Raw genomic sequence first — 23034 nt, forward strand, 5'->3', positions numbered from 1 at the left:
AAGAATTACCGATTGGCGCTAACTATTGTATTATACTTAGTTGATTGATACATCGAAGGACCAGTGTTCTTCTGTGAAGGCAGGCTTTCGACATAGCGGACAGGTGGTGCTGGTGTTGAACCAGTCGATGACGCAGTCTTCGTGGAACTGGTGCGAGCACGGGAGCTGTACCATCCTGTCCTCAGTCGTTTCCGCCTCCGCCTCCTCCTCGTCTGAGTCATAGTCGTTTAGACAGATGCAGCATGTGCGGTCCTTGCAAGCCGACGTAGTGCTCTCGACGTCTTCCAACGCCAATACAGCAGCAGTTTGACGACGATTGATCTCCTTCTGCTGCGGTGGGATGACCATGAACCCCTCCAAGACTTGCAGAATTTCACTGAGATTTGAGAAGGCGCGGGTGTTGCGTGACTGCGTGTCGTGTAGAAACACAGAGATGTCGGTGTATGCGTCCAGCATCTTACGAACGAACTGCTGCAGCTTCACGCGTCGCTCTTTGATGATAGCGACGGTGTCACAGCGCATGTGCTTACGTGGGAACGTGGGGATTTCGAGTGATGGCAGCAGCAAAGCCGCCGCTAAAGAAAACTCCTTGCACTGCAGTCGCTCGTTATCGTTGCGGAAATGCAGATCCCACCTCTCGAGGAGCTTGAGAAGCGTCTGGCGGAAGTAGAAGAACTCCGAGTAGCGCTTGATGAGCGTCCACTCGCCGGCGTCAGCAAAGCGCGCGGTGCTGCGGATCTGCAGCTTGTAGATAGTGAATTTGACGGTCTCGTAGTGCAGGACAGCAGTCAGTGTGTTCGTCTGGATCTCCATCTTGTCCATGTCGTGGTGGCGCGCCTTTAGTAAGCGGCGCGACGGACCGTCAAGCTCATCGACAGCCAACGGAGACGACGCCGCAGTCAGCGTAGGGCTGGATAGGAAGGAGGATAGAGACGGCATCGTGGCGAAGGAATGATGGTTGCTTGAGGTGGGGCCACTTGAGACGAAGGCGGCGAATCGAGAAGTGAAGGCTCGTGCGGCGGTGCAAAGGAAATATATGAGACATTAGTGGATCAACCCGTACAAACTTATGTTTTTGGTTTTATATGAAGTGTCTTTGAAATCATGAAAGTATGCAGACCTATTTGCCTCTAAATTATCTGTATACATCTGATACCTTTATTAAAGCATACGATTATCTTACACAAGTGATGATGTGCGAGAAAAAAGGAATCCAGCTTGATTTTGTAGGCAATAGTTTCGCTAAGTCAAACTGCTTAATACATAAGAACAGGAAGATTTTACTGAGTTCTGATTGGGGGTTCTTTTTCTTTAGGAAGATGAGCTATGCATGGTTGCAACGCACGAATGGAAGGTCGCCCGCCATTTACCGGTACGGAAAATTTCCGCTAGGAATCAATAATGCGGGCTACCGCTACGCGCCCTGTTGTATATACATGTACAGTACTGCTCTTCCAGTATGGATGCGACCACCTGGACGGCATTTCATGGGCTGTAGCTCTCCAAAGCAATGGGAGCTGAAGACAACGAAGACTTGGAGTCAAGGTGTTAAAACTGAGACCCCTATCGGTGTTCTACAACTGTGATTTATGCACATCTCACAGCACATGGCTTATAGGATTTCCTCGTGTCATTTACTAGCTGAAATAAGCTGACAAACGCTGAACCAACGCGAACAGTACAGTTATGGCCATGGCAGCTACTTCGACAGTAAATGCGCGGCCGACCGGTCCGCTCAAGAACATGTTGTTTAAAATGCTTAAAAGTGTATTTAAACAGAAACAAAATGACTTAGTCGATGTGGAGCATTCCCCTTTGTTTATGTAAGAAATTAACTTCAGTACGCATTATTCTGTTTTAACTGAGAGCTTTAAAAATGTCAACACGACCGTATCCGTACTGGTTGTTGGGGAAATTACGATCTTGGGTCTTGCCACATGCATATCCTGTCGGAGTAGTTAGCGTGGTGGTGACAGATCTAGATTGAAGTACATCCTTGATCTTGTCGTAGGACGTTCCCGGGTTCGCACTCAAGTAAAGAGCGATGGCACCTGCGACGTGCGGTGCAGCCATACTGGAGCCGGATTTGAAGCAGTAAGAGGCGTCGTCCGTCCAGCAAGATGACAATACCAGAGCACCTGGGGCTGCCACATCCGGTTTTCGGAGACCTCGCACTGTCGGGCCTTTGCTGCTGAAAGAGGCAAGTCCGTCGTTGATATCGGTCGCACCTACCGTGATCACACTAGCCGAATCTCCAGGCGATGCAATAGTACCGCAGTTAGGACCAGTATTCCCTGCAGCTACGACAGGAATGATCCCTGCAGCTCGCCAAGCGTTGATAACCCCATCAAACATCGTGAGACCTTGACCGCCACCCCAACTGTTGTTAACAATATTCGGTGCTTTGGAGCAGTCTTTTGATGTCCCACTGGGTGTCGTAGGGCACAACATGAACTGGAAACATGCTAGCAAATCCGACCCATAGCAACCTTGAGCACGACATCCCTTACATGCCATCCAGGTAGCTCCCGGTGCCACTCCGAAGCCGAATTGGCCCACCATAATTCCCGTAACGTGTGTACCGTGACCTGTTGAATCGTATGGGGCAAAAGCTCTAAGTTCGGGATCGAACCAGCCATAACTTTTCCGATAGGAGCTAGCCAGCGCCTCGTGAGTACCACGTACGCCTGTGTCAATAGAGCCAATAACCACACCTTGCCCCGTATTCCCTGTGGCCCAGACATCGGGAGCATTGATCTTGCTGACTCCCCATTGAGCTGCTGATGTTGAACTGGACATGGATGGCGTCGAAAGCACAGGTAAAGATGACGGGAATATCTTCTCAAACTCCACAGATTGTACGCCAGGGACCTTCTCGAGCTGCTTTATGAGGTCGGGTGTCGCCTGCTGCACGTACACTTGGTTGGTGATCCAGAAGCTCTCGGAGCGTGCGAACGACGCACTAACTTTACCCAATAGTTCGTGAACTCCACGTTGAGACTCCTTAGCCAAATTTTCAAGACCATCCTGCAACGCTGATACCCGGTGACCTCGAGAGCTGAACTTCTGGCCTTTAATCTTGGAGAACAGCTCGTTGCCAGTAGACTGCATGGTGACCAGGACATTGGCGCGTTTGTGTTGTCGCTGCTGTGCTCGATGTTTGGTGGATTGCCCAAAGTCAGCGCCACCTCTAGCAGCAGTTGTTGCGGTCATTGCCGCGTCTGCTAGTAGCCCCATCGCCACTATAGTCGTTGCTACTAACCATGAGATCCCAGTCATCGACGCTCAGAGCGACTGCTTGGACAGGAGGACCTTCCTTAGGTGGCAGCTAAAGGTGTTTTACTTCTGTCGCAAGCATTGCTGCTCGATAACGATTGACTACGCGAGGACGGGACACTATTCTTGGTACTACGCCACGCCTGGTATTGGATTTTTGGCGTCCGAACTTGTGCCATTGCGATCCGGAAACGCTTGCCAGTAGTGGCTTCACTCACTTCAGACACACGTATTTTAGGCAGACAGATGACGGCCTAAGAACCGTCGTATCATAGCTCACACGCTTTTGACAACAAAAATAGTAATGGAAGAGAAACAGACGCCGGAAAGTATCAAAAATATGACATCTTTTATACTTGAAGAAATTCGTTATGGTGCTTCACTCCGCACCGTCGAGACCAAAGTATCTACAAATAACGCACTCGTCACATCTGCCAGAATTCGTTGAAAGTCTGTGCTTCATCCATGGCAGCTTCCATCGCTGCGCGGTCGATCCTGTCTCTGATTGACCGGTATCTTGCGATTCTCGGCGTGGTGGGAATTGGAGTAGTCTTGCTTCGACGTAGTTTACTGTGGATAGTAGAGATGGGTTCTCTAGGCATTATTTCTCCTCGATTTTTATTGCTGGAGATGTTTTTTGTCGCTACACGCTGCTCTTCTTGAGCCTCATTGTGATAAATCTGCGAGTCGAAAAAGTCACGCCAACCTCGTTCATCTACACACCAAATAATTATCAGATTGACCTCACTATCATTGCAGCAGTAACAGAACCTTGTCGTACCATTAAAATCGGGGAGTTGAGCAAGCAAAAGCTCCGATCCAGACCCCGAAACGGCGCTTCCATTGGCCCCCGTTTGTCGCTTTGTCTCTCGCACTTCAGCTCGATAAGCTCCCGCTGGTTCAATCCCATCGTTTCCCAAACTCCCCCACATCCGTCGGCTAGCTCCATTAGGAGTCGTGGGAGTCGTCACTTCATGCTGGTCACTGCTCCAGCTCAGTCGGTCCTCGCTCGTCTGTGATTGAGTACGCGACCGACTGTGTTGTCTCGTCCTGTTTCTCGAACGCACATACGGCAGTAGTGAATAAACCAAAAGTGCTGCTGCTAGTGTTCCTCCAAACATTGCAGCTAATTGGCTCGCGCTAGTCGAGTCTAAAACTTGTTCTTCGACGGGACATTGGAGTTGGTCTGCAGCAACGCTAAAAGTCCCAATATCAGGTGGACACATGTCCCCTTCGTCACTGAAACTGGGGCTAGACGGTAGTACCGGAGCTTCTAAGTAGAATGGAAAAGCGGCAGCTTGTTGGGAATTTGAAGTTGGTCGGAGTGATAGGCGATATGCTGGAAATCGATATGGTAATGTGAATTTTTCTACGCGGGAGGCTTGCAAAATGACACAACCTTACCATATTGCACTCTACTGAGCTGCGAGACGATGTTGACGTCTTTTAAAGTGACAAATTCGTCTCTAACATGTTGCCAATTGTCATTAGAAGTGTCTACCACAACGTGTTCATTCCATTAGCTTTCAGATTACACACACACATTCACAGATTGGAGTCGAATCGTCACCTGCCGCACGTTTGCTCTCGAGTCGGAGATGGAGCTGCAGGGCGTCCTCGGATACCAGCACGTCGACGGCGAACGCGACGGCGCTTGTCATGGAGGTGAAGGACTGGCTCGAGGTTCACACTGAGTCTCAGAACGACGTTACGGCACCCAATGTCATTGAAGCAGAGGGTGGCACTGAAGCGAGGTATCTTCACCTGAGCACTGCTCAGTGAGCAGTGCGAATTTGCTTGAAAGTTTGACTGTCAAACTTCAAGCCCAAGAAGGCATGTTCCGACTTCGGTCGTTAGACTTGGATGCCCGTGGGATTTGCCAAAAGACTTTCTAGAGAAGTCTTGGCCACTTTTGCAGTGACGCAGGATCGGCTTCTGTGCTGTCAATAGTTAAGCTTAAATCAACCCGCCCGCCATGCAACTTGGCGTTACTAGGAAATCGCCAGCAGAGCCGGGTCTCCATGAACGCTTCCTGGCCACCATGGTGCTCACCACATGTCCAGCAGTTGTAAAGTACAGGGCTGTATTCCTATTTCTTTTTTAACTCGTTCAGCGAGACAACAATTTGTTAGAGGCCAGATTTACGTGGTCTAAAGCTGGGACGTTAGCGACGTAAAGAATCACGTATCGGAGGTGTATGCTTTCCCAGAATACAAAACGATAACTGCGGCAATCCATGTACGTGCGTATGCAGCTTCTGGTGTTCTTGGCTTCCAGCAAAGCCTTCCGTCGAACGGTCCCCCCACGTGAAGCCGCTGCTAATCATTCCACAACCAGCAGCTTGCCGCTCAAGTAACTACTTAGCCACCATGCATCACTCCCGTCAGCCCGCCCGCGCCGTCTCCGCCGGAGTGCGCGCTCGAGCTCGCAAGTACAACACAAGCACTAGCACTGCTACATGTAGTAGCAGCAACAGCTACTCGGCTGTCAATCTCGACGATTCGACCTCTGCTGAAGCTCCAATAGTCGCCGAGCAGGTGCCACTTTATGAGCCGTCGTGGCACCGCACTGGACGCAGCTCCATGGCCGCCGACGTGCGTATCCCGAGCTTCCTCATCCCGTGTTCGGCCAGCCAGCTCATGGACGCGCGCTACAAGTCGCGCAAGTTCTCGGGTGCCACGACAGCGGACACCAAGGCCATCAGTCCCGCGGCCTGAAAGCTGCTCCGTGGAAGAATCTACCTGTATGCATCCTGTGTCGTGAAGAAGTCAACGTCGAAAGCCTATTGTACACAACAACAACAATGCACATTATTGCCTAAGAAGTTACAACAAATGCAGACTATTGCCCTTTGTCCACTGAAAAAGTTGCAGTTATTGCAACTTTTGACGCTCTGATTTGCTCTTCAACTGAAGCGCAAAGTGGTCTGTAATTTTTTAAAGGTCAGATAGTTGACCATCACAGTTGAAGCCAATATCAATATTTCGAAATCACAGCACCGCATTCTTCCAAGGCCACGAGGTCCCCACTCTCCGTCGGCAGCTATCTTTGAGCGCCGCGTCCTCGCCAGTCCTGCTATTTCCGTCGTTTTTTTAAGCAGCGTTCGTACCAGTGAAAGATTGAGACCGCGCGTCACTCAAATAAATAAAGTGAAGAAACCTCGCGCATCAGCGGCAACGTGGCATTATTTTTAGCCACATCATCAACCTCCATCCAGCGCAGTCTGAGTACTGCGGAGGGCGAAGGAGGCAACACCACAGCAGTGGACAGCGACCATGGACGAGCTGCACGATGCCATCCAGGATGCGCAATATATTGGCGCTGTGACCAACACACAACGCGGGCCTAGCGCTGCCTTCTACAACCCGTCAAGCAATGAATTGACGCAGTTCGTGGACCGACAAGAGCGTGCGTTGGGCAACGACTGGCTCGGTCTCGAGAATTTGCTGGATATGCCGCTAGGTTTCTATTTCTTCCGACGGTTCTGCGAGGCGGAGCAGCATGGGAGTCAGAAATTAGACTTCCTAGTCGAAGTCACCAAGCTCCGTACACTACAGACTCCGGAGCAGCGCAGTATGAAAGCCAGGGAGATCTGGGATCTCTTCTTTGGCAACGCAGCTCCCGGAGCTACCGTAAGTACTCCAACAAGGGAAGGTGGCGTCACGGTTTGGTCACCAGGAATACGAGTAGAGTCTCGACTGCATCAAACATCTCCCATCTCGCCCGTCACGGCGTCGACGTCTCCTGGGACCGAGTATTCACCTTCAGCTGGACGAGGCACCAATTTGCATAGCCCTCCAGTAGGACGTCCCAGTCCAACACGAATGTCTCTTGGCTGTCTTGAAGAGTTAAATGTGGCGTCTATGACGACGAACGGGATTGTATTTTGGCGCAAGAACGAATCTTCAGTCACTCGAGCGGATGTACGCAGCATTTTTACTACCGTATCGACTGAAGCGAACCCTCTCGGCGTCGGAGGTGAGGTCGTGCAAAGGATAAGCGCTGTATTTAAGCGCAAACAGGCCGATTCCGACCGTGGAGACTCCATGAACTGCGTCCGAGATAGTAGTCCCACAAGCCCCACCACAAGTACCGTATCGACTAGTGAGGTCAATGACTTGGGGATGGAAAGCTCCGTATCGAAGCCGAGAAACGATAAACGCTTGAGCTCCGAGTCGAAGATCTCGACTCTGACACTCTTTGATGAACTGGAAGCCTGTGTGCTATGCAGTTTGGAACAATATCATCTCAAGGGCTTTCGCTCCTCTGCATTCCACAAGAGATTAGTCGCGTTCCTGTTCCTCCAAAAGCGACGAGTGGATGAAGATGACTTCACTGTACTCCGTGTACTGGGACGAGGAGGCTTCGGTATGGTGAATGGATGCATCAAGCGGACATCGGCGTCGTTGTATGCTATGAAAGTGATGAACAAGAAGATGATCAAGAAGAAACACGCCGAGAAGTTGTGTCTTGCGGAACGGAAGATTCTCGCGATGATTTCGTCCCCATTCGTTGTGTGTCTAAAATACTCTTTCCAGACACTTGACGAGCTTTTCTTGGTGCTAGATTTAAGAACTGGAGGCGATCTATCGTTTCATCTCAACCGCGCCAGATTCTCCGAGACTCAAGTGCGCTTCTGGGCTGCACAGATATTACTGGGGATTCAACATTTACACGAAAAGAACATTGTGTATCGAGATCTGAAACCAGAAAATATTCTGCTGGACGAAAAGGGGAATTGCAGTATCTCCGATCTTGGATTAGCTGTCGAGGTGACGCCAACGCTAACGGGAAGATGCGGAACGAGAGGATATTGGGCTCCAGAAATGCTACTTCGAGACGAGAATGGGAACCGGTTGGTGTACAATCAGACTGTGGATTGGTGGAGCTATGGGTGCTTAGTGTACGAGCTTCTGTACGGCAAATGCCCCTTCCGGACATCCAAGGCAAAAGCTCTTCATGAAGACAAGCAACAGGCATACGACAAGGCCACGTTGGAGCTTACACCAGCGTATGACCCCAAGTATTTCTCCCCCGAAGCTGCAGAGCTCATCCAACGTATGTGAAGCACTTGTGAGTCTATTGTATGGGTATTAATGTTTTATTTTATCTGTAGATCTGCTGATTCGAGACCCCACCAAGCGATTAGGAGCGAAAGGAGCCGAGGAGATTAAGCGAATGCGCTTCTTCTCTTCCATTGACTGGGCGCAGATGGAACAGATGCAGATACCGCCGCCCTTTGTGCCTGACAATGAGATCAACGCAGCGTCCCAAGCAGATATTGGCTCCTTTGACATCTCGATTGTCAAGGGAATCAAGGTGTCGGAGCAGGAACAGGCAGCGTACAGTGGATGGGATTATGTCTGTCCCGAGACGTTTCAGCGCGAGGCAGTAGAGTACCTCGAGTGGGAGGTTAAACATGGTCCGTGCACCATCGGAGTCAACAACAACTCGTGCTGCTCGATTTTATAAGCTTCCACGGGGTTACGAGTATCCAGGATAGCGTATCTGTACCAGAGGAATCGCAACAAGTATTTGCTAAACAACCGAGTTAACGTCAACTATGTCAGTACTTTGGCACGTCAACATTTTCCAGTCGATCTGACGAGGATTACCCTTCGATGATTGATGCTCTCTCCATCTCGATATATAAAATTTAACATCTCTTATCAAAGTCGACCTCGTTTCATTCTCTCCAACGATTGACCTGCAAAATCCTATGAAACAATTCTGAAACTGCAGAAACTGATCCACTGACGTTGGTTCAACCTCATTTCGCTCCTTACCTCGGCGACCGCATATACGCTCTAAGATTCGCTTCAGCATGTTCTCGAAGCCTCTACAACGCGTTGCTACGACTTCCTCTTCGGTCTTTAAGCACGCGTACGTTTATCTTTAAAAAATTGCCACTGCTTCAGGCCTTTAGGACGGTAATACGATCCAAACTCGCAGCATAACGATCTTTTGGTGTTTGTCAACACAGACGCGCACATACCCGCTCCATCGGCTTCTTGTCGACGCTACCGGAGGAGCATGCTATGCTGCGCGATATGTGTCAGCAGTATGCTGCCAAGAACCTCAAGCCTATCGCTGGGGAGCTAGACAAGGAGCATAAATATCCAGCCAAACAGGTCAAGGAGCTGGGTGAGATGGGCCTTATGGGCGTCGCCATCGACGACAAATACGGAGGCGCAGGTCTCGATTACTTGGCCTACTCCATCGCCATGGAGGAGATCAGTCGTGGCTGTGCATCCACTGGCGTCGTCATGTCCGTTAACAATGTGAGTCTGTCAAAATTGATAACATAAGAAAGGCAAGACTAACCGTGAGCATGTGTATTGCAGTCACTCTACTGCGCGCCACTGGAGAAGTTCGGCAGTGTGGAACAGAAGGAGAAACACTTGACACCGTACGCCAGCGGCGAGAAGCTGGGCTGCTTCGGTCTCAGTGAACCGGGCAACGGCAGTGACGCAGGTGCTGCTTCGACCACGGCACGCTCTACCGACAAGGGATACGTACTGAACGGCACCAAGGCGTGGATTACCAACGCTCACGACGCTGACCAAGCGATCGTGTTCGCAACAACGGACAAGTCGCTCAAGCACAAGGGGATCAGCGCCTTCCTTGTACCCACCGACGCTCCTGGTTTCTCTCTTGGTAAGAAGGAAGACAAGCTGGGAATTCGTGCGTCCAGCACGGGAAATCTCATCTTTGAAGACGTCGAGGTCCCCAAGGAGAACCTGCTTGGTAAGGAGGGAGATGGCTTCAAGATCGCTATGATCACGCTGGACTCGGGTCGTATCGGTATTGCCTCGCAGGCTCTGGGTATCGCCCAGGCCTCGTACGACTGTGCTATCGCGTACGCACAGACGCGCAAGACGTTTGGTGTGCCTATAGCCAAGAATCCGATAATTCAGACCAAGTTGTCGACGATGGCTACGGAGATTGAGGCGGCACGTCTATTAGCGTGGAAGGCTGCAGTGGAGAAGGACGCTGGAAGACCGTTCACGAAGCTGGCGGCTATGGCCAAGCTCAAGGCGTCGGAAGCGGCCACTATGTGCTCTCACCAGGCCATCCAGGTGCTCGGAGGCATGGGATACGTGTTTGAGATGCCTGCTGAGCGCCACTACCGTGACGCACGCATCACGGAGATCTACGAAGGCACATCCGAGATCATGCACTTGGTCATCGGCGGCGCACTTAACAAGGAGTTCAACGAGACCAACTAAAACTAGGAGACGTACTCAAGTCCGCAGCCATTTAAGACAAAATACATACCGATGAACTCGATCTTAGCGTGAATAGTCATGGTCGTTAGGCTGGGCCAGTACATGGAGCTCATTCGACGTAAGCCCTGCACGTTGAAGTTGACTTATCGAACGGTTTACGCGACACCATTTTTCTAACCCGTCAAAATTTATGTATCCGCTTGGTGATAAACTGCAGTCATAAAGATCAAATGCTACGAGCTAATTGTTACTTTAGTGTTTTAGTTGATGTTTTAACCTGCAATACTACATTACAATACGAAAAAGTCACATCAATTTCTGCAGGTATTCCCACTTCAGCTCTTCGATGTCATTTCGGGATTGTCCTTGTGCTACTCGAGTGCCTTCTTCTCCATGACGCAGCAAGACGTTCGCCAGGCGCTGGACGCCCCCGCATTAGCAGCCTACATCCACTCGCGACTGGGTGCATCGCACGGCGCCATCGCGTCCATCCGTCAGTTCCAGCATGGCCAGTCCAACCCGACGTACCTCTTGACAATGGCCGGCTCGAAAGCCAAGTGGGTGTTGCGTAAGAAGCCGCACGGTCAGATCCTGCCGTCAGCTCACGCCGTAGAGCGCGAATATCGTGTTCTAGAGGCTCTGGAGCACTCGGAGGTGCCCGTTCCCCGCGCTGTGTTGCTATGTGAAGACCCCAAAGTCATTGGCACACCTTTCTACCTCATGGAATACATACATGGTCGTATCTTCCAAGACCCATCGCTGCCTGGCATTAAACCTATGTATCGCTACGCCATGTACAGCTCGGCAGTAGACGCGTTGGTTAAGTTGCACGAGCTGGACTACAAGAAGATCGGACTGGCCGACTTCGGTCGCCCCGAGAAGTACTGCCACCGTGTCGTGACGCGCTGGAGTCGACAAGTCCAAAGTGGCCAGAAGGTCTTTAGTGAAGCTGGAGTGAAGGAGAACCCGAAGATGACGCAGCTGCAACGTTGGCTGGAGCAGAACGCCGACGACGCCGAGAAGGCCACGACCAGTGCCGAGGGAGCGAGTATCGTCCACGGAGACTTCCGCATTGACAACATGATCTTCCACCCGACGGAGCCTCGTGTGTTGGCCATTCTGGACTGGGAGCTGTGTACTATCGGCAATCCGTTCTCGGATGTAGCCACATTGGCGTCGGCCTACAGACTGCCACTGGACAACTCGAACACAATCATGACGCCTGGTCTCTCGGATGCTCCGTTGAAGACACTCGGCATCCCATCGGAGAGTGAATTGTTGCTAGGCTACTGTCGTCGTGCCAGACGGTTCCCTCTACCCACTCAGACGTGGCATTTTTTCATGGGGATGATCGTATACCGCTTCGCAGCCATCTGCCACGGTGTATACGCCCGCGCACTGCTCGGCAACGCGTCGTCGGCCAACGCAGCATGTGCCAAGACGACGATGGACCGACTCTTGGCCATGAGCGACGACATCATGGACGCATCGGCTGATATTTACCCGGAGCCGGAGCTGACGCACATTCTGCCGTTCCCGATCCGTCCTCATGCTCTGCAGATGTACAAGAAGCTGCTAAAGTTTTGCCAGAACCGAGTGTACCCCGCTGAGTCCGTCCACATTGCTCAGATCGCCAAGGCGAGAGAAGAAGGACGGGAGTGGCAGAGTGTGCCTCCTGTTATTGAAGAGCTCAAGACGGAAGCCAAGGCGCTGGGACTCTGGAACCTCTTCCTGCCTCAGTGTGTGGTGCCAGCTCTGGATGGCAATGGACCAGACGTCAACTACGGTGGAGACCTGACGAATCTCGAGTACGGACTCATGTGTGAGGTCATGGGACGCTCCATTGTGTTGGCTCCGGAGGTTTTCAACTGCTCAGCACCCGATACCGGCAACATGGAGATCTTGACGCGGTTCTGCACTGTGGAGCAGAAGCATCAGTGGCTTGTTCCTCTTCTTCAAGGTGAGATCCGATCGTGTTTCGCGATGACGGAGAAGCGTGTGGCTTCGTCGGATGCGACGAACATCGAGACGCGCATTGTACGCGACGAACAGCGTCAAGAATACGTCATCAATGGCCACAAGTTCTACATCTCTGGAGCTGGAGACCCACGATGCAAGATCATTGTGCTCATGGGCAAGCACACGGAACGAGCCAAGGAGAGTCCATTCAAGCAGCAGTCGATGATCCTCGTGCCTATGGACACACCCGGCGTGCAGGTCGTGAAGCCCATGCATGTCTTTGGCTACGACGACGCACCGCACGGACACATGGAGATGCTGTTCAAGGACGTGCGTGTGCCGTTCAGCAACGTGTTGCTCGGTGAAGGTCGCGGCTTTGAGATCGCTCAGGCTCGTCTTGGACCTGGCCGTATCCACCACTGTATGCGAGCCATCGGAGCTGCTGAGCGTTGTCTTGAGCTGATGGTGCAGCGAGCCAAGACACGCACAGCGTTCAAGCAGCTCCTGGCCGAGAATCCGCTCGTGTGTTCGCAGATTGCCAAGTCGCGTTGTGAATTGGACAGCGCGCGCTTGTTGACGCTCCAGGCTGCACATCAGATGGACAAGCACGGCAACAAGGTGGCGCAACAGGCCATCGCTATGATCAAGATCGTGGCGCCTAACATGGCACTGGACGTCTGCGACCGAGCCATCCAGATCCACGGCGCTTCTGGCGTGAGTCAGGACTTTGTCCTGTCTTACTTGTACGCCGCCCTGCGCACGCTACGTATCGCCGACGGACCGGATGAAGTGCACATGCGGACCATCGCAAAACTCGAGCTGAGCCACTCGAAGTTGTAAGAGAAATGTAAGGCAAAAGCAAGCGTGAACGACATTCATTTCTTAATGAGCTATCGTCATTTTGCGCTTGTAGATGGCGTAGTCGGCGTATTTCACGTATTGTGGCGTGAGGATGGGGAGGTAGAACGATCGGTACGGCGATTTTGATCGTTCAGCATCAAGGAACGGTTCCGAATGTACCAGTTCCCAAGTTTCGGGCTCTTCCCAAAACTTGAGTTCCTGTTGTCCGGGTAGATTCAAGTCCACTACGTAGTCGCAAGTTTCAAGTGGTACGTAGCGACTTGGTTCCTCTCGATTCTGATTATTCATCGCACTAGGGATGATCGACGTGCCGTTCTCATGTTGCTCGAAAGCCTTTGGTAGTAAACCCGAGAAAGACGACTTGACGAACTCTACTTTGGTAGAGTTAGACGGGATGAAGAAGCTGGTTGGGAAACGATACCATTCCTTCAACAGACACAGCGTTACAATAGGTGTAGCAGCATTAGGAGCAGTAAGTAGCATGCCACTCTCGGGATTCGGTAGTATCGTGGTATACAAATGCTGGTATACACGAAGTGGAGCGCTGAAGTTGACGACGTTACTGACAATGCGAGAAACGGAGAGTAGGGCGTAGACTCCCAGAGTCCCCACTACCAGCATCTTCGTAAGGCCACTACCCACTGCAGGTGCATGGCTGAAGAAGCGTTTGATACGATACACCACTGCACTTAGTGTAACAGCAGCTGCTAGACAGAAGAGTGGGTACACTGGAGACAAGAAGCGCTCTTCCTTGTGTGCTTGAGTGAACATGATGCCCACCCATACGTACATCGGGGACAAGTACGCTAGCAACTGCATCTTGGTCGTTTCATAGTGACCAGGTAGGGCGTATACGAACAACGCCGCTGGTATAGCCAGTAGAGCTACGATATTGATGTTCAACGCCAGATTCAGCAGATAGTAGCTCAGTGGCTCCGTGCCGTATAGTGTAGAGTCGGTCTCGTTGCTCAGGACGTTGTATACCACAATATTCCACGCTGGTAGTACCCATCGTTGGTAGTAGTGGAAGTTGACTAGCAATTCTACAGCTAGCACGGCTCCTCCGATAGAAACACCGGCCAGGATACTCTTGAGAAGCCCTCGAGTGTAGAGTGTTTCGACTGCAAACGGGATGAAGAGTACACCGACGTAGGGCCAGCCACAAAGTACAGCCACGATCCCCCAGAAGAGAGCTAAGTAGTGATTCTTGTCCATCCACGCACTACTGAAGAGCATGACTAGTACCATTGTGAAGGTACTGGGTAGGAAGGCCGTGCTGGCATGGAAAATGCCCGCGTTGAAGAGTAGAGCACACAGGAGATACCGCGCGGTGCGACAACCGAAGCGACGACTAGTAGAGTGGTAGAACAGCGCCTCTGCGTAGGCTGATAGAAGGCCCAATGCGGCGCGTAGACCGTAGAACAGTAGAAGCTTCTGGTCTGCCAGTAGTCCAAGAGTAGAACCGAAGGCTGTAAGCTTCACCACGATGTAGTGTAACAGCAGGTAGAAGTAGGAGCGAAGAGCGTAGACTGGAGAATACTCCCACGTCTGAAAACCGAAGCGGTAGAGCAGGTAGTGCAGAGGTTCCCAGTAGTTGAATGTCTCGTCACAGTCCGCGATGGGGCTCAGTAAAGCAGACGCAGCGCGCGGGAGAATAAGCAGAGACAGCGCTGTCTCTAGTGATGGACGCCAAAGTTGTCGCTCGTCCAGCTGCTCGTGATGTTTCTCCGCAGCGACGACAGCCGAGGCCTTGACGTCCGACTTGGTGACACGTCGAGCAGGCATCGTGTTTGATAGTCCTTCGTGAAGTGATGAAAAACAAACTCTATGGTGTGGAAAAACACAATAATTCAAGGGATAAACATTTTTTCCTTAAGAGTAATTACATGTAGCCGTTTCTCCTACGTAGTACTTGAAGTAAAAAACAGCCTGTTTTAAGGTAAATCCGTACAGAACGGGATTATTCTTTCAGCGGAAAAAAGGCAAAACCACAAAAAAAGGTGTCGGTTTACTATCCAATTATCAGGTCAGTTCTAAGCAAAGACAATAAAAGTTGCCAGTGCTGACTGGCAAACAAAAGAAAAGAAAAAGAGCTAGCTCGAGACTTGCTAAAGTTAAACCTACTCCGTGACGATGTAGTGCGTGCCCACCGACAGAGGGCTGTTCAGAGCCGCAAGAGCGATCTCTTTCGCTGTCCGAACAGCATTGCGAAGACCTGCAGTCTCGCGAGTGACACGACACTCCTGATGCAGTTTGTCAGCCTTGACTTCCAGCAACGCGAGTTTATCAACCGCGCTGTCCATACCGGATGCCGTGCGAATAGGACCCACCGACTCCCACATGATGCGCTGGGTAGCCAGCATCACTTCCTCAATCTCGTTCGGATACGGATCACGGAAGCCATTCAAGTGGGCGAACGGATCTTCCTCCTTGTTCGAGTTATCCAAGTCGAACGAGTTAATACGCGCCATGTAATCGTCAGCAGAGCTGCAGCCCCACACAAGACCTTCCAGCAAGGAAGTAGAAGCCAGACGGTTCGCACCGTGGAGACCAGTGCAGCTCACTTCACCTGCAGCATACAGACCAGGGACAGACGTGCGTCCTTGCAAGTCCACTTCAACTCCACCGCAGTGATAGTGAGCAGCAGGAACCACAGGCATTGGCATCTTAGTCATGTCAATACCACGGTCCATACAGTGCTGATAGATCGTCGGGAATCGACTCTTAATCCAGTCACTGCTCTCGTGTGAGATGTCCAGATACATGCACGGTTCGTCCTGTTTCTCCATCTCAGCTAGAATGAGACGCGCAACCACATCACGTGGAGCCAATTCACCGTCTGGATGGTAGTCTTTGGCAAAGGCACGGCCACTTTTGTTGCGTAGAATAGCTCCTTCACCACGTAGGGCCTCAGTCAGCAAGAACCGACGCTCATCGGGGATGTACAAGGTGGTTGGATGGAACTGCACGTACTGCATGTTCTTGAGTTTCGCGCCGGCACGAGCAGCCAACGCGATGCCCTCACCACGAGCACCTTCTGGGTTGGAAGTGTTCTTGTACACGTCACCTACGCCACCAGTGGCGAGTAGAGTGAACGGAGCACGGTAGTGTTCTACTTTGCCCTTGGTGGACACCGTCAAGGCGCCGACACACTCACCGACGTCGTTGGTGACGAGCTCGAAGGCGCTGCGACCAGTAAGCAACACGATGTTCGGGTGGTCACGCACGGCTTGTACCATGCTAGTGGAGATAGCACGACCCGTATGGTCAGCCTTGTACAGGATACGAGCGCGGTTGTGTGACGCCTCCAGTGTGAGGGCGAGGTCGCCGTCGTCCTTGCGGGTGAATGGCACCTTGGCGACGTCCAGGAGCATCTCCTCGACACGTCCAGGTCCTTCGACGGCCAGTTTCTGGACAGCGATATCTTCACACACACCGGCACCGGCACGGTGGACGTCGGAGGACAGAAGAGCAGGCGTGTCGTCATCACTTTTGTAGATGATGCCGCCTTGGGCGTAATACGTGGCACAGTTGTTCGGGTCTTCAGCGGCGGCGAGCATCGTCACCTTGATGCCTTGGTTGGCTAGACGCAAAGCCGCGGCATTGCCAGCCACTCCACAGCCGAGGATCAGAGCCTTGCACTCGATCGTGTCGTACGTGGGGCTAGCCGACGACGCGCGACGAAGCAAAGTGTTGGCATTGAGATGGCGACGTGGGACGGTAGAGTTGACTTTTGGACCGCTGAAAGGCGCCGGGGAATGAGCGAGTAGTTCAAGTTGAGTCATCGTTGCACTGATGGTGGTTCTTGTTGCGCGGTAGAGCGTGAGGGAGGAAGCGCCTAGTGGCTGGCGGTGTACACGGGGTACTTTTTGTTGAAAGTCCACGAGCTCTTCACGGACATCCAATGCGGAAGGGGATGGATGAGCAGAAGACGAGGGAGGACACTAGCGCTGGACTCGGGGTTCAAGCGGAGTGTCTTGACTCGGTGTTCGACTTTGAGCGTTTCGGTGCTTGACGTGTGCACTTGATGGCAAAATGCGTAATGAGCTGATCGCGTTACCCGACGAATGGCTCTTTTCGTCCGGTAACGCGAACAGGGGGAGAGGTCCGTCCGGATATTTCACGGATTCTGGAGACTTGAAATTTGTAAGTGATCATATCAGATGGTGGCTGATGTATACATTGGTGTATACTTACTACACAGTGCATTGATGGGTCTGATTATGCGAGCAAGTACTGTATCTTCATGTTTGTATGGAGAGGGAGAAGAAGCCAGTGCAAGTTTCTTTTTGCAAAATGACTGCATGCGCAACATGAACGAAAGTGACGGCGAGGCTACATGTGCATGTATCATCGCGCTGTCATTTAAGTACTATTTGCGTGCGGGTTTGCAAGGAGACAAGTAGCGGTAAGAGCTCGAAGTCGATCGTTGTCAGACAGCGCGTGTTTCTGCGGAACTCCGCGACACTTGCTTGCAGTGACTTTGTCCAGCAACATCCATGAAAAAACTTAACGCATTACAGACAATCCCCTCGTTGGTCATAGCGTCGTGTGACCGTTTGATATTCCTGTTAAAGGGAATTCTAATCGCCATATGTACCATATAAATGGATCATAATTTACTACAGTATACACTCGCCACTGTCAAACGAGCAGTACAAAAAAGACTATCAAACCTTTAGAATCGGCTATCAAAAGCTGCTGTCAAATGGCCTATTCTTTTGCTCTCGTTTGCTACCGGTAGCCATCGTAGCAGCCACCACATTTGATCTTGCGAACGGGTTGTTGTATCAAGGGTTATCAGGGGGCCGAGTTGCTCAAGTTTCTCGTTCGTGGGGTGTTTCTGGGGTCGTCGACGGGTATAAATAATCTACGAGAAACGTTCGTTAAAGTAAAAATTGGAACCGCTACAATTGTATGGTGACCTTTTCAGCGTCCTGTACAATTGATACTCTCATAGTTAATCATTCCACAATAGGAATTCCTTCTTACAACTGAGGGGTGATAGGTACTTGTATTAGTATTGAGGGTGCATGCCAGATCTAAAATTTACTACCGAGGGGATTGTCTGAGCATGTCGTGTGTAACCCATGCCCAAAATTCCTCTGCTGTTGCATCAGCAGGCCTCTTAAAACTAGGCTTTGTGTTGCGAGAAAATACTGACTACCTAAACGAAGTTTTGACAGCCGCCTAGTTGAAACCGGAAAGTTCCATACAAACCACAAGTGTAAAAGCTAACCACCGCCTGCGTGAAGCCCCAAAGCTCTTTAAACAGCTCTGGGTGTTGTCATTGTTCTATAATTCTCTCATTTACATGTAAGTGGTTTCACAACCGCCCAGCGCCTGTTCATTGTTCCCTTCTTCTCTCATTTCACGATTTCCGCTATGGCTCCACAGAAGAAGAAAGGGAAAGCTCGTACTCCACTACTCAAGCCTCGTCCGCTGAAGCTTAAACAAGCCAAATTACCGCAGTCAGAGCCACGTCAGCGATATCTTACGTCGTACGAGACCGAACTTGGGCTCCAGCCAGTACCCACTATTAGTAACGAAGTTTTAGAAGCACAATGCAAATTTTGTACAGCCTTTGGAAGGGAAGAGAAGCCAGCTTCTTCGACCGGGCCTTTTGATGTCCTGCTAGCGAAGGCAACACGTAAGAAGCCTGCAACTAAAAAGGTTTTCCGGTCTTTGAAAGATATGACCAAGTTTGGTCAGCTGATTTTGCCTTACAAGAAAAGACTGAGAGTCCAATACGGAAGTGGGGTGATCAGCTGCATTTGGAAGCAGGTCCGTAAGTTGCGTGAAACGTACGAGCTCAACCCGGACTTCAAGGCTTATGTCGACAGGTCTTACACCAAAGGTGTAGTCGAAGCATGGCGTATTGTGAACGGTTCTGGTGAGTATTCACGTTTAGTTTCGTTTGCGCTGGGGCTGGCTTCGATTCCACCCGGTACCCATACCGTGGAAGGTGATTTCAGCTCACTTAAAGGTGTCAAAACTGCCCACCGAGGATCGCTGACCAACTATGCACTTGAAGGTCAGTTGCAGGCAAAGCAATACTTCGATCTAATTCCCCTCGCGAGCTCCATTGCAGCAGAAACTCTCATCACAAAGTGAACTTCGAAGATTCTAGGCTTTTCATACATTTCACCATCTATCCCATACTATCATCAACATTGAATACCACCCTAGTTCGTATAGTAAATAAGGCACGAAAAATCCTAGTTGAGCATCTGCTAGGTTTTTAGGTAGTACTGCCTAGTTTTGAGAGGCCTGTGCATCAGGACGTCCAGTGCCGAAGCCAGTGCTGTTTTCACTGCCAAGTTGGCAGGAGTAGGTGAAAGTCGCGACTTGCGATTTTGAGCGGAGTCGTTACTACAACTTTACATCAATTACACGATAGGTGGTTTAGAGCAACGCAGCAGCTTGCTGTGTTGTTCGGTAATTTATCGAGTTTATCTTCCCGTGAATTTAAAACCAAACAATTATACTAAAAATTTGCAAAATCTTGTGGTCGACAAAGTACGACATTGGAGAAACCTACAACGGTGATATGGCGAAGAAGGACGAGAAGATGCGAGCGTCCAGTACGGGGGCTGCGAAACAAGAGGGTGTGGCGCACGTCCAGTTGGTCGCAAACACAGGTATGACGCTTATAAGGTACGCTGTGATGGATATAAACTGATTTGATGTGTGAAGGACGTCGCTCCACCTTGAGCCCGCGTGATTACGTTGGTCTGACACGCGGCCACACGAAGGATGCCCCCGCCCCGAGGAACGCCACGAAGAGCGCCACGCAAAACGCCACGCAGGAAGAGGATGTCCCCGCCACGCAGGACGCCCCGAAGAACGCCACGCAGGAAGAGGATGTCCCCCGCCACGCAGGACGCCACGAAAACCGCCACGCAGGACGAGGATGTTCCCGCCCCAAAGAACGCCCCGAAGAGCGCCACGCAGGACGAGGATGTTCCCGCCCCGAAGAACGCCCCGAAGAGCGCCACGCAGGACGAGGATGTCCCCGCCACACAGGATACCACGGCTGAGGCTACCACACATGAAAAAGAGGTGAAACACTCCCAGAACGCTACTGCTAAGGTGGCAGCTGACTCGCCGGCCGCTATCGCTGAGAGCAACATGGAGGGCAACATGGATGGCAACACTGAGGGCGACATGGAGAGCAACATTGAGGGCAACACTAAGGGCAACATGGAGAGCAACGTTGAGGGCAATGCTAAGGATAACGCCGCCGCAGCCACCCTAGCGGACTCCAACGATACGGAAAACAAAGTATTAGATTCAGGTACGAGTCGTCTACAATGTTATTTACACTTTCTAATTTAGGATTGTCGACTGCAGATGACCGAGATCCTGAGCCTCCAACAAAGCGGGTACGAGTATCCACTGAAGGGTCGGCTAGTCGACCACATCATCTCTGGCGTCGCCAAACCAAAAACGCGGATAACCGCAAGAAGATTGTGAAAACGCTAAACCCAGTCATCAACGACAAGCCAGGGCTACCGCAAAAGGTCTTCAGCACGCGGGAGGAGTATCAGAAAGTGCTCAAAGATTACGAAGTCGAGCACTTCCTTTGCTATCGAACTCGGAGCTCTGAGACAAGAGAGAAGCACAACAGGTGAAGGCACGATACCGATATTGACGTTTATGTTGCTGTCTCACTATGTCGTTTGCTGCTATGTTGCTTAGAGTGTTGCTTAGGCTTCCTGGTGCTAAGAAGATACCTGATTATTTGACCCACAGCTTCAAACGAGTTTGGTGTACGCATGCTGCAACTCAGGCCCCCCCGAGGGCGTGGGCGCCGTGAACACGACTGCCGCTTTACAGGATGTGAAGCGAGCTTCGTTGTGCGTTCCGTCTACTCAGTTGAGGCCGGTAAACCCTCGTGGAAAGTGTGTATTGATGAAGACACAGAGGTGCGTAAGATGCTGTTTTTACGCATATTTGTAGTTCTAACTATTTAATGTTTTAGATATCGATGCACAACCACCCCACTACGAAGGTGATCTACGATTCGTATCGTAGTGCGAAGTCATTTTTGTCGCGCAAAGTTCGACAAGAACTCGGTCTACTCAACGAGATGAAGCCCAGTACTGCTGCTGTCAACCGGTATCTGGCGGACAAGCTAGGTGGGTCCTTTTCGTAATGGAGGGTGACCGCAGTAAACCTTAAGAATCGCTGTACATTCAAAGTTTTAATCAAGCTTAACAGCATTTTGTTTACGAGCAGATATTACTATTACACCTCAGCAAACACGTAATATGCTACGCATGCTATTGGGATCATCAGCGTTGGAACGAACCAAGTCTCTTTTGGGTGCTTTTGTCGCGGAAGAAGGAAATGATGTTCTCCTGGTGCAAGACCAAATGGATATAACCTGTGTCATTGCATTGCAAACCTCCATTCAGAAGGAGTGTTTTCGTCAGTGGGGTGACACACTGGTGATGGACTGGACGCACGGGACTAATAACCTCGGATATCATTTGGGTAAGTTGCATCGTATTTAATTGTCAGATCATACACATACTAACTTGTTTGCTTTTTTAGGAAGTCTTGTGATCACGTCGGCAACAGGACGGGGCATACCTGTAATCGACTTTCTTGCGCTAGACCAAAAAGCACAAACAATGGACCGTATCGTTGAATTCTTCAAAATGAAGAACATGTCCTGGAATTTAATCCAGACTATCGTTATCGACAAAGATTTCGTGGAGTGGCGGGTCCTGGAAAGAGCATTTCCCGGCACCAAGGTTATTCTGTGCCAATTCCACGCGCTCACGTACTGGAGAAAAGTGCTTCGTCGTCCCAAGTTTGACCTGACAATGTCACAGCGCAACAGGATGGAGGACGCGTTTGCAAAGCTAATCTACTGGTACGATTCTGTGTGTTGCTTCATGTGTTGATTATGAAATGTTGCCTAATATGTTGCTTTGTTGTGTTGCTAAATATGTTGTGCGAAATGTAGCAACACGCAGATAGCGTTCAATTCAGAGTTGGCAGCATTCACAAGAACGTGCGAGGAGAAGTGCCCTAAGCTACTTGCTTATTTTTTGCGAAATTGGAAAACGTGCGATTCGATGTGGGCAAATTACCTCCGTGGGGCGTACTTTTCTGCAGGCAATACCACCACCAATCGAATTGAGTCCAGCTGGAATCAGGTGAAGCTGCTCCTCGGTAAAAGGCCCCGTATTGATGCGACGATTGGAGGGCCTCTAGCTCACCAAACGACAGTTATTCGACAGCTACTTGCTTCAATTCGCAAGCACTCCGTGACCTCGCGGCAACCTGACTCTGTCCCAGACTTCCTTTTAGTTGTGGCAAAGCACCTGAGCGATGCTTCGTTTACAAAAGTGCGCACTCAGTGGGAGCACTTCATGGTATATCTGGCGGAAGCTACGTGCAAGAAAGAAAACGTGGAAGTGGGAGAGTGGATGTTGTCTACGCAGGGGCGCACATATCGCTGCAATGACTATCAGTGGACGTGTACATGCCTATTCTATCGAAGTAATCACCTCCCGTGTCAACACTTGATGTACATTGCTGACCGCGTTCACCGGTTCGAGTATCTCCCGGCATTGACGATTTCTCCACGCTGGGACATGCTGGAAATGGCGGCAATGGAAAAGGCGTTTCAAGCGGGTATCTATTCCCTCCAGGACGTTTAAATTTCGATGAAAGTAGCCAGCGATGCCTTCGA

The 23034-nt window shown here is 50.9% G+C and overlaps 10 protein-coding genes across 10 annotated transcripts; 5 read left to right on the forward strand and 5 right to left on the reverse strand.

The window, feature by feature from the left end:
• Positions 1-10: 10 nt before the first annotated feature.
• On the reverse strand, positions 11-991 carry PITG_16472 (kazal serine protease inhibitor PbraEPI2; the record flags this gene model as incomplete). The annotated part of the gene is made up of 1 exon (XM_002897459.1): positions 11-991. One exon carries the CDS (start codon positions 937-939, stop codon positions 37-39), a length of 903 nt encoding a protein of 300 aa, XP_002897505.1.
• Positions 992-1857: 866 nt separating this feature from the next.
• Positions 1858-3279, reverse strand: PITG_16473 (serine protease family S08A, putative; the record flags this gene model as incomplete). The annotated part of the gene is made up of 1 exon (XM_002897460.1): positions 1858-3279. One exon carries the CDS (start codon positions 3277-3279, stop codon positions 1858-1860), a length of 1422 nt encoding a protein of 473 aa, XP_002897506.1.
• A 422-nt stretch (positions 3280-3701) lies between these two features.
• Positions 3702-4984, reverse strand: PITG_16474 (uncharacterized protein; the record flags this gene model as incomplete). The annotated part of the gene is made up of 5 exons (XM_002897461.1): positions 3702-3827; positions 3924-3991; positions 4058-4615; positions 4681-4773; positions 4847-4984. 3 exons carry the CDS (start codon positions 4395-4397, stop codon positions 3702-3704), a joined length of 534 nt encoding a protein of 177 aa, XP_002897507.1.
• A 629-nt stretch (positions 4985-5613) lies between these two features.
• PITG_16475 (uncharacterized protein) lies at positions 5614-6137 on the forward strand (the record flags this gene model as incomplete). Its single annotated transcript, XM_002897462.1, has 1 exon — positions 5614-6137. One exon carries the CDS (start codon positions 5646-5648, stop codon positions 5991-5993), a length of 348 nt encoding a protein of 115 aa, XP_002897508.1.
• Positions 6138-6551: 414 nt separating this feature from the next.
• PITG_16476 (receptor kinase, putative) lies at positions 6552-8748 on the forward strand (the record flags this gene model as incomplete). Its single annotated transcript, XM_002897463.1, has 2 exons — positions 6552-8334; positions 8393-8748. The coding sequence occupies 2 exons, from the start codon at positions 6552-6554 to the stop codon at positions 8746-8748; spliced, it is 2139 nt and encodes a 712-aa protein (XP_002897509.1).
• Positions 8749-9067: 319 nt separating this feature from the next.
• PITG_16477 (short-chain specific acyl-CoA dehydrogenase, mitochondrial precursor) lies at positions 9068-10566 on the forward strand (the record flags this gene model as incomplete). Its single annotated transcript, XM_002897464.1, has 3 exons — positions 9068-9159; positions 9260-9557; positions 9621-10566. 3 exons carry the CDS (start codon positions 9101-9103, stop codon positions 10503-10505), a joined length of 1242 nt encoding a protein of 413 aa, XP_002897510.1.
• A 305-nt stretch (positions 10567-10871) lies between these two features.
• PITG_16478 (acyl-CoA dehydrogenase, putative) lies at positions 10872-13333 on the forward strand (the record flags this gene model as incomplete). Its single annotated transcript, XM_002897465.1, has 1 exon — positions 10872-13333. The coding sequence occupies one exon, from the start codon at positions 10899-10901 to the stop codon at positions 13302-13304; it is 2406 nt and encodes an 801-aa protein (XP_002897511.1).
• Positions 13334-13346: 13 nt separating this feature from the next.
• PITG_16479 (putative alpha mannosyltransferase) lies at positions 13347-15110 on the reverse strand (the record flags this gene model as incomplete). Its single annotated transcript, XM_002897466.1, has 1 exon — positions 13347-15110. The coding sequence occupies one exon, from the start codon at positions 15108-15110 to the stop codon at positions 13347-13349; it is 1764 nt and encodes a 587-aa protein (XP_002897512.1).
• Positions 15111-15358: 248 nt separating this feature from the next.
• On the reverse strand, positions 15359-17352 carry PITG_16480 (L-aspartate oxidase, putative; the record flags this gene model as incomplete). Its single annotated transcript, XM_002897467.1, has 1 exon — positions 15359-17352. One exon carries the CDS (start codon positions 17108-17110, stop codon positions 15446-15448), a length of 1665 nt encoding a protein of 554 aa, XP_002897513.1.
• A 1358-nt stretch (positions 17353-18710) lies between these two features.
• PITG_16481 (uncharacterized protein) lies at positions 18711-19439 on the forward strand (the record flags this gene model as incomplete). Its single annotated transcript, XM_002897468.1, has 2 exons — positions 18711-19218; positions 19417-19439. The coding sequence occupies 2 exons, from the start codon at positions 18711-18713 to the stop codon at positions 19437-19439; spliced, it is 531 nt and encodes a 176-aa protein (XP_002897514.1).
• Positions 19440-23034: the final 3595 nt, after the last annotated feature.

The sequence above is a fragment of the Phytophthora infestans genome, genomic scaffold, assembly GCF_000142945.1.
Source record: "Phytophthora infestans T30-4 supercont1.44 genomic scaffold, whole genome shotgun sequence".
Classification (NCBI taxonomy): Eukaryota; Oomycota; class Peronosporomycetes; order Peronosporales; family Peronosporaceae; genus Phytophthora; species Phytophthora infestans.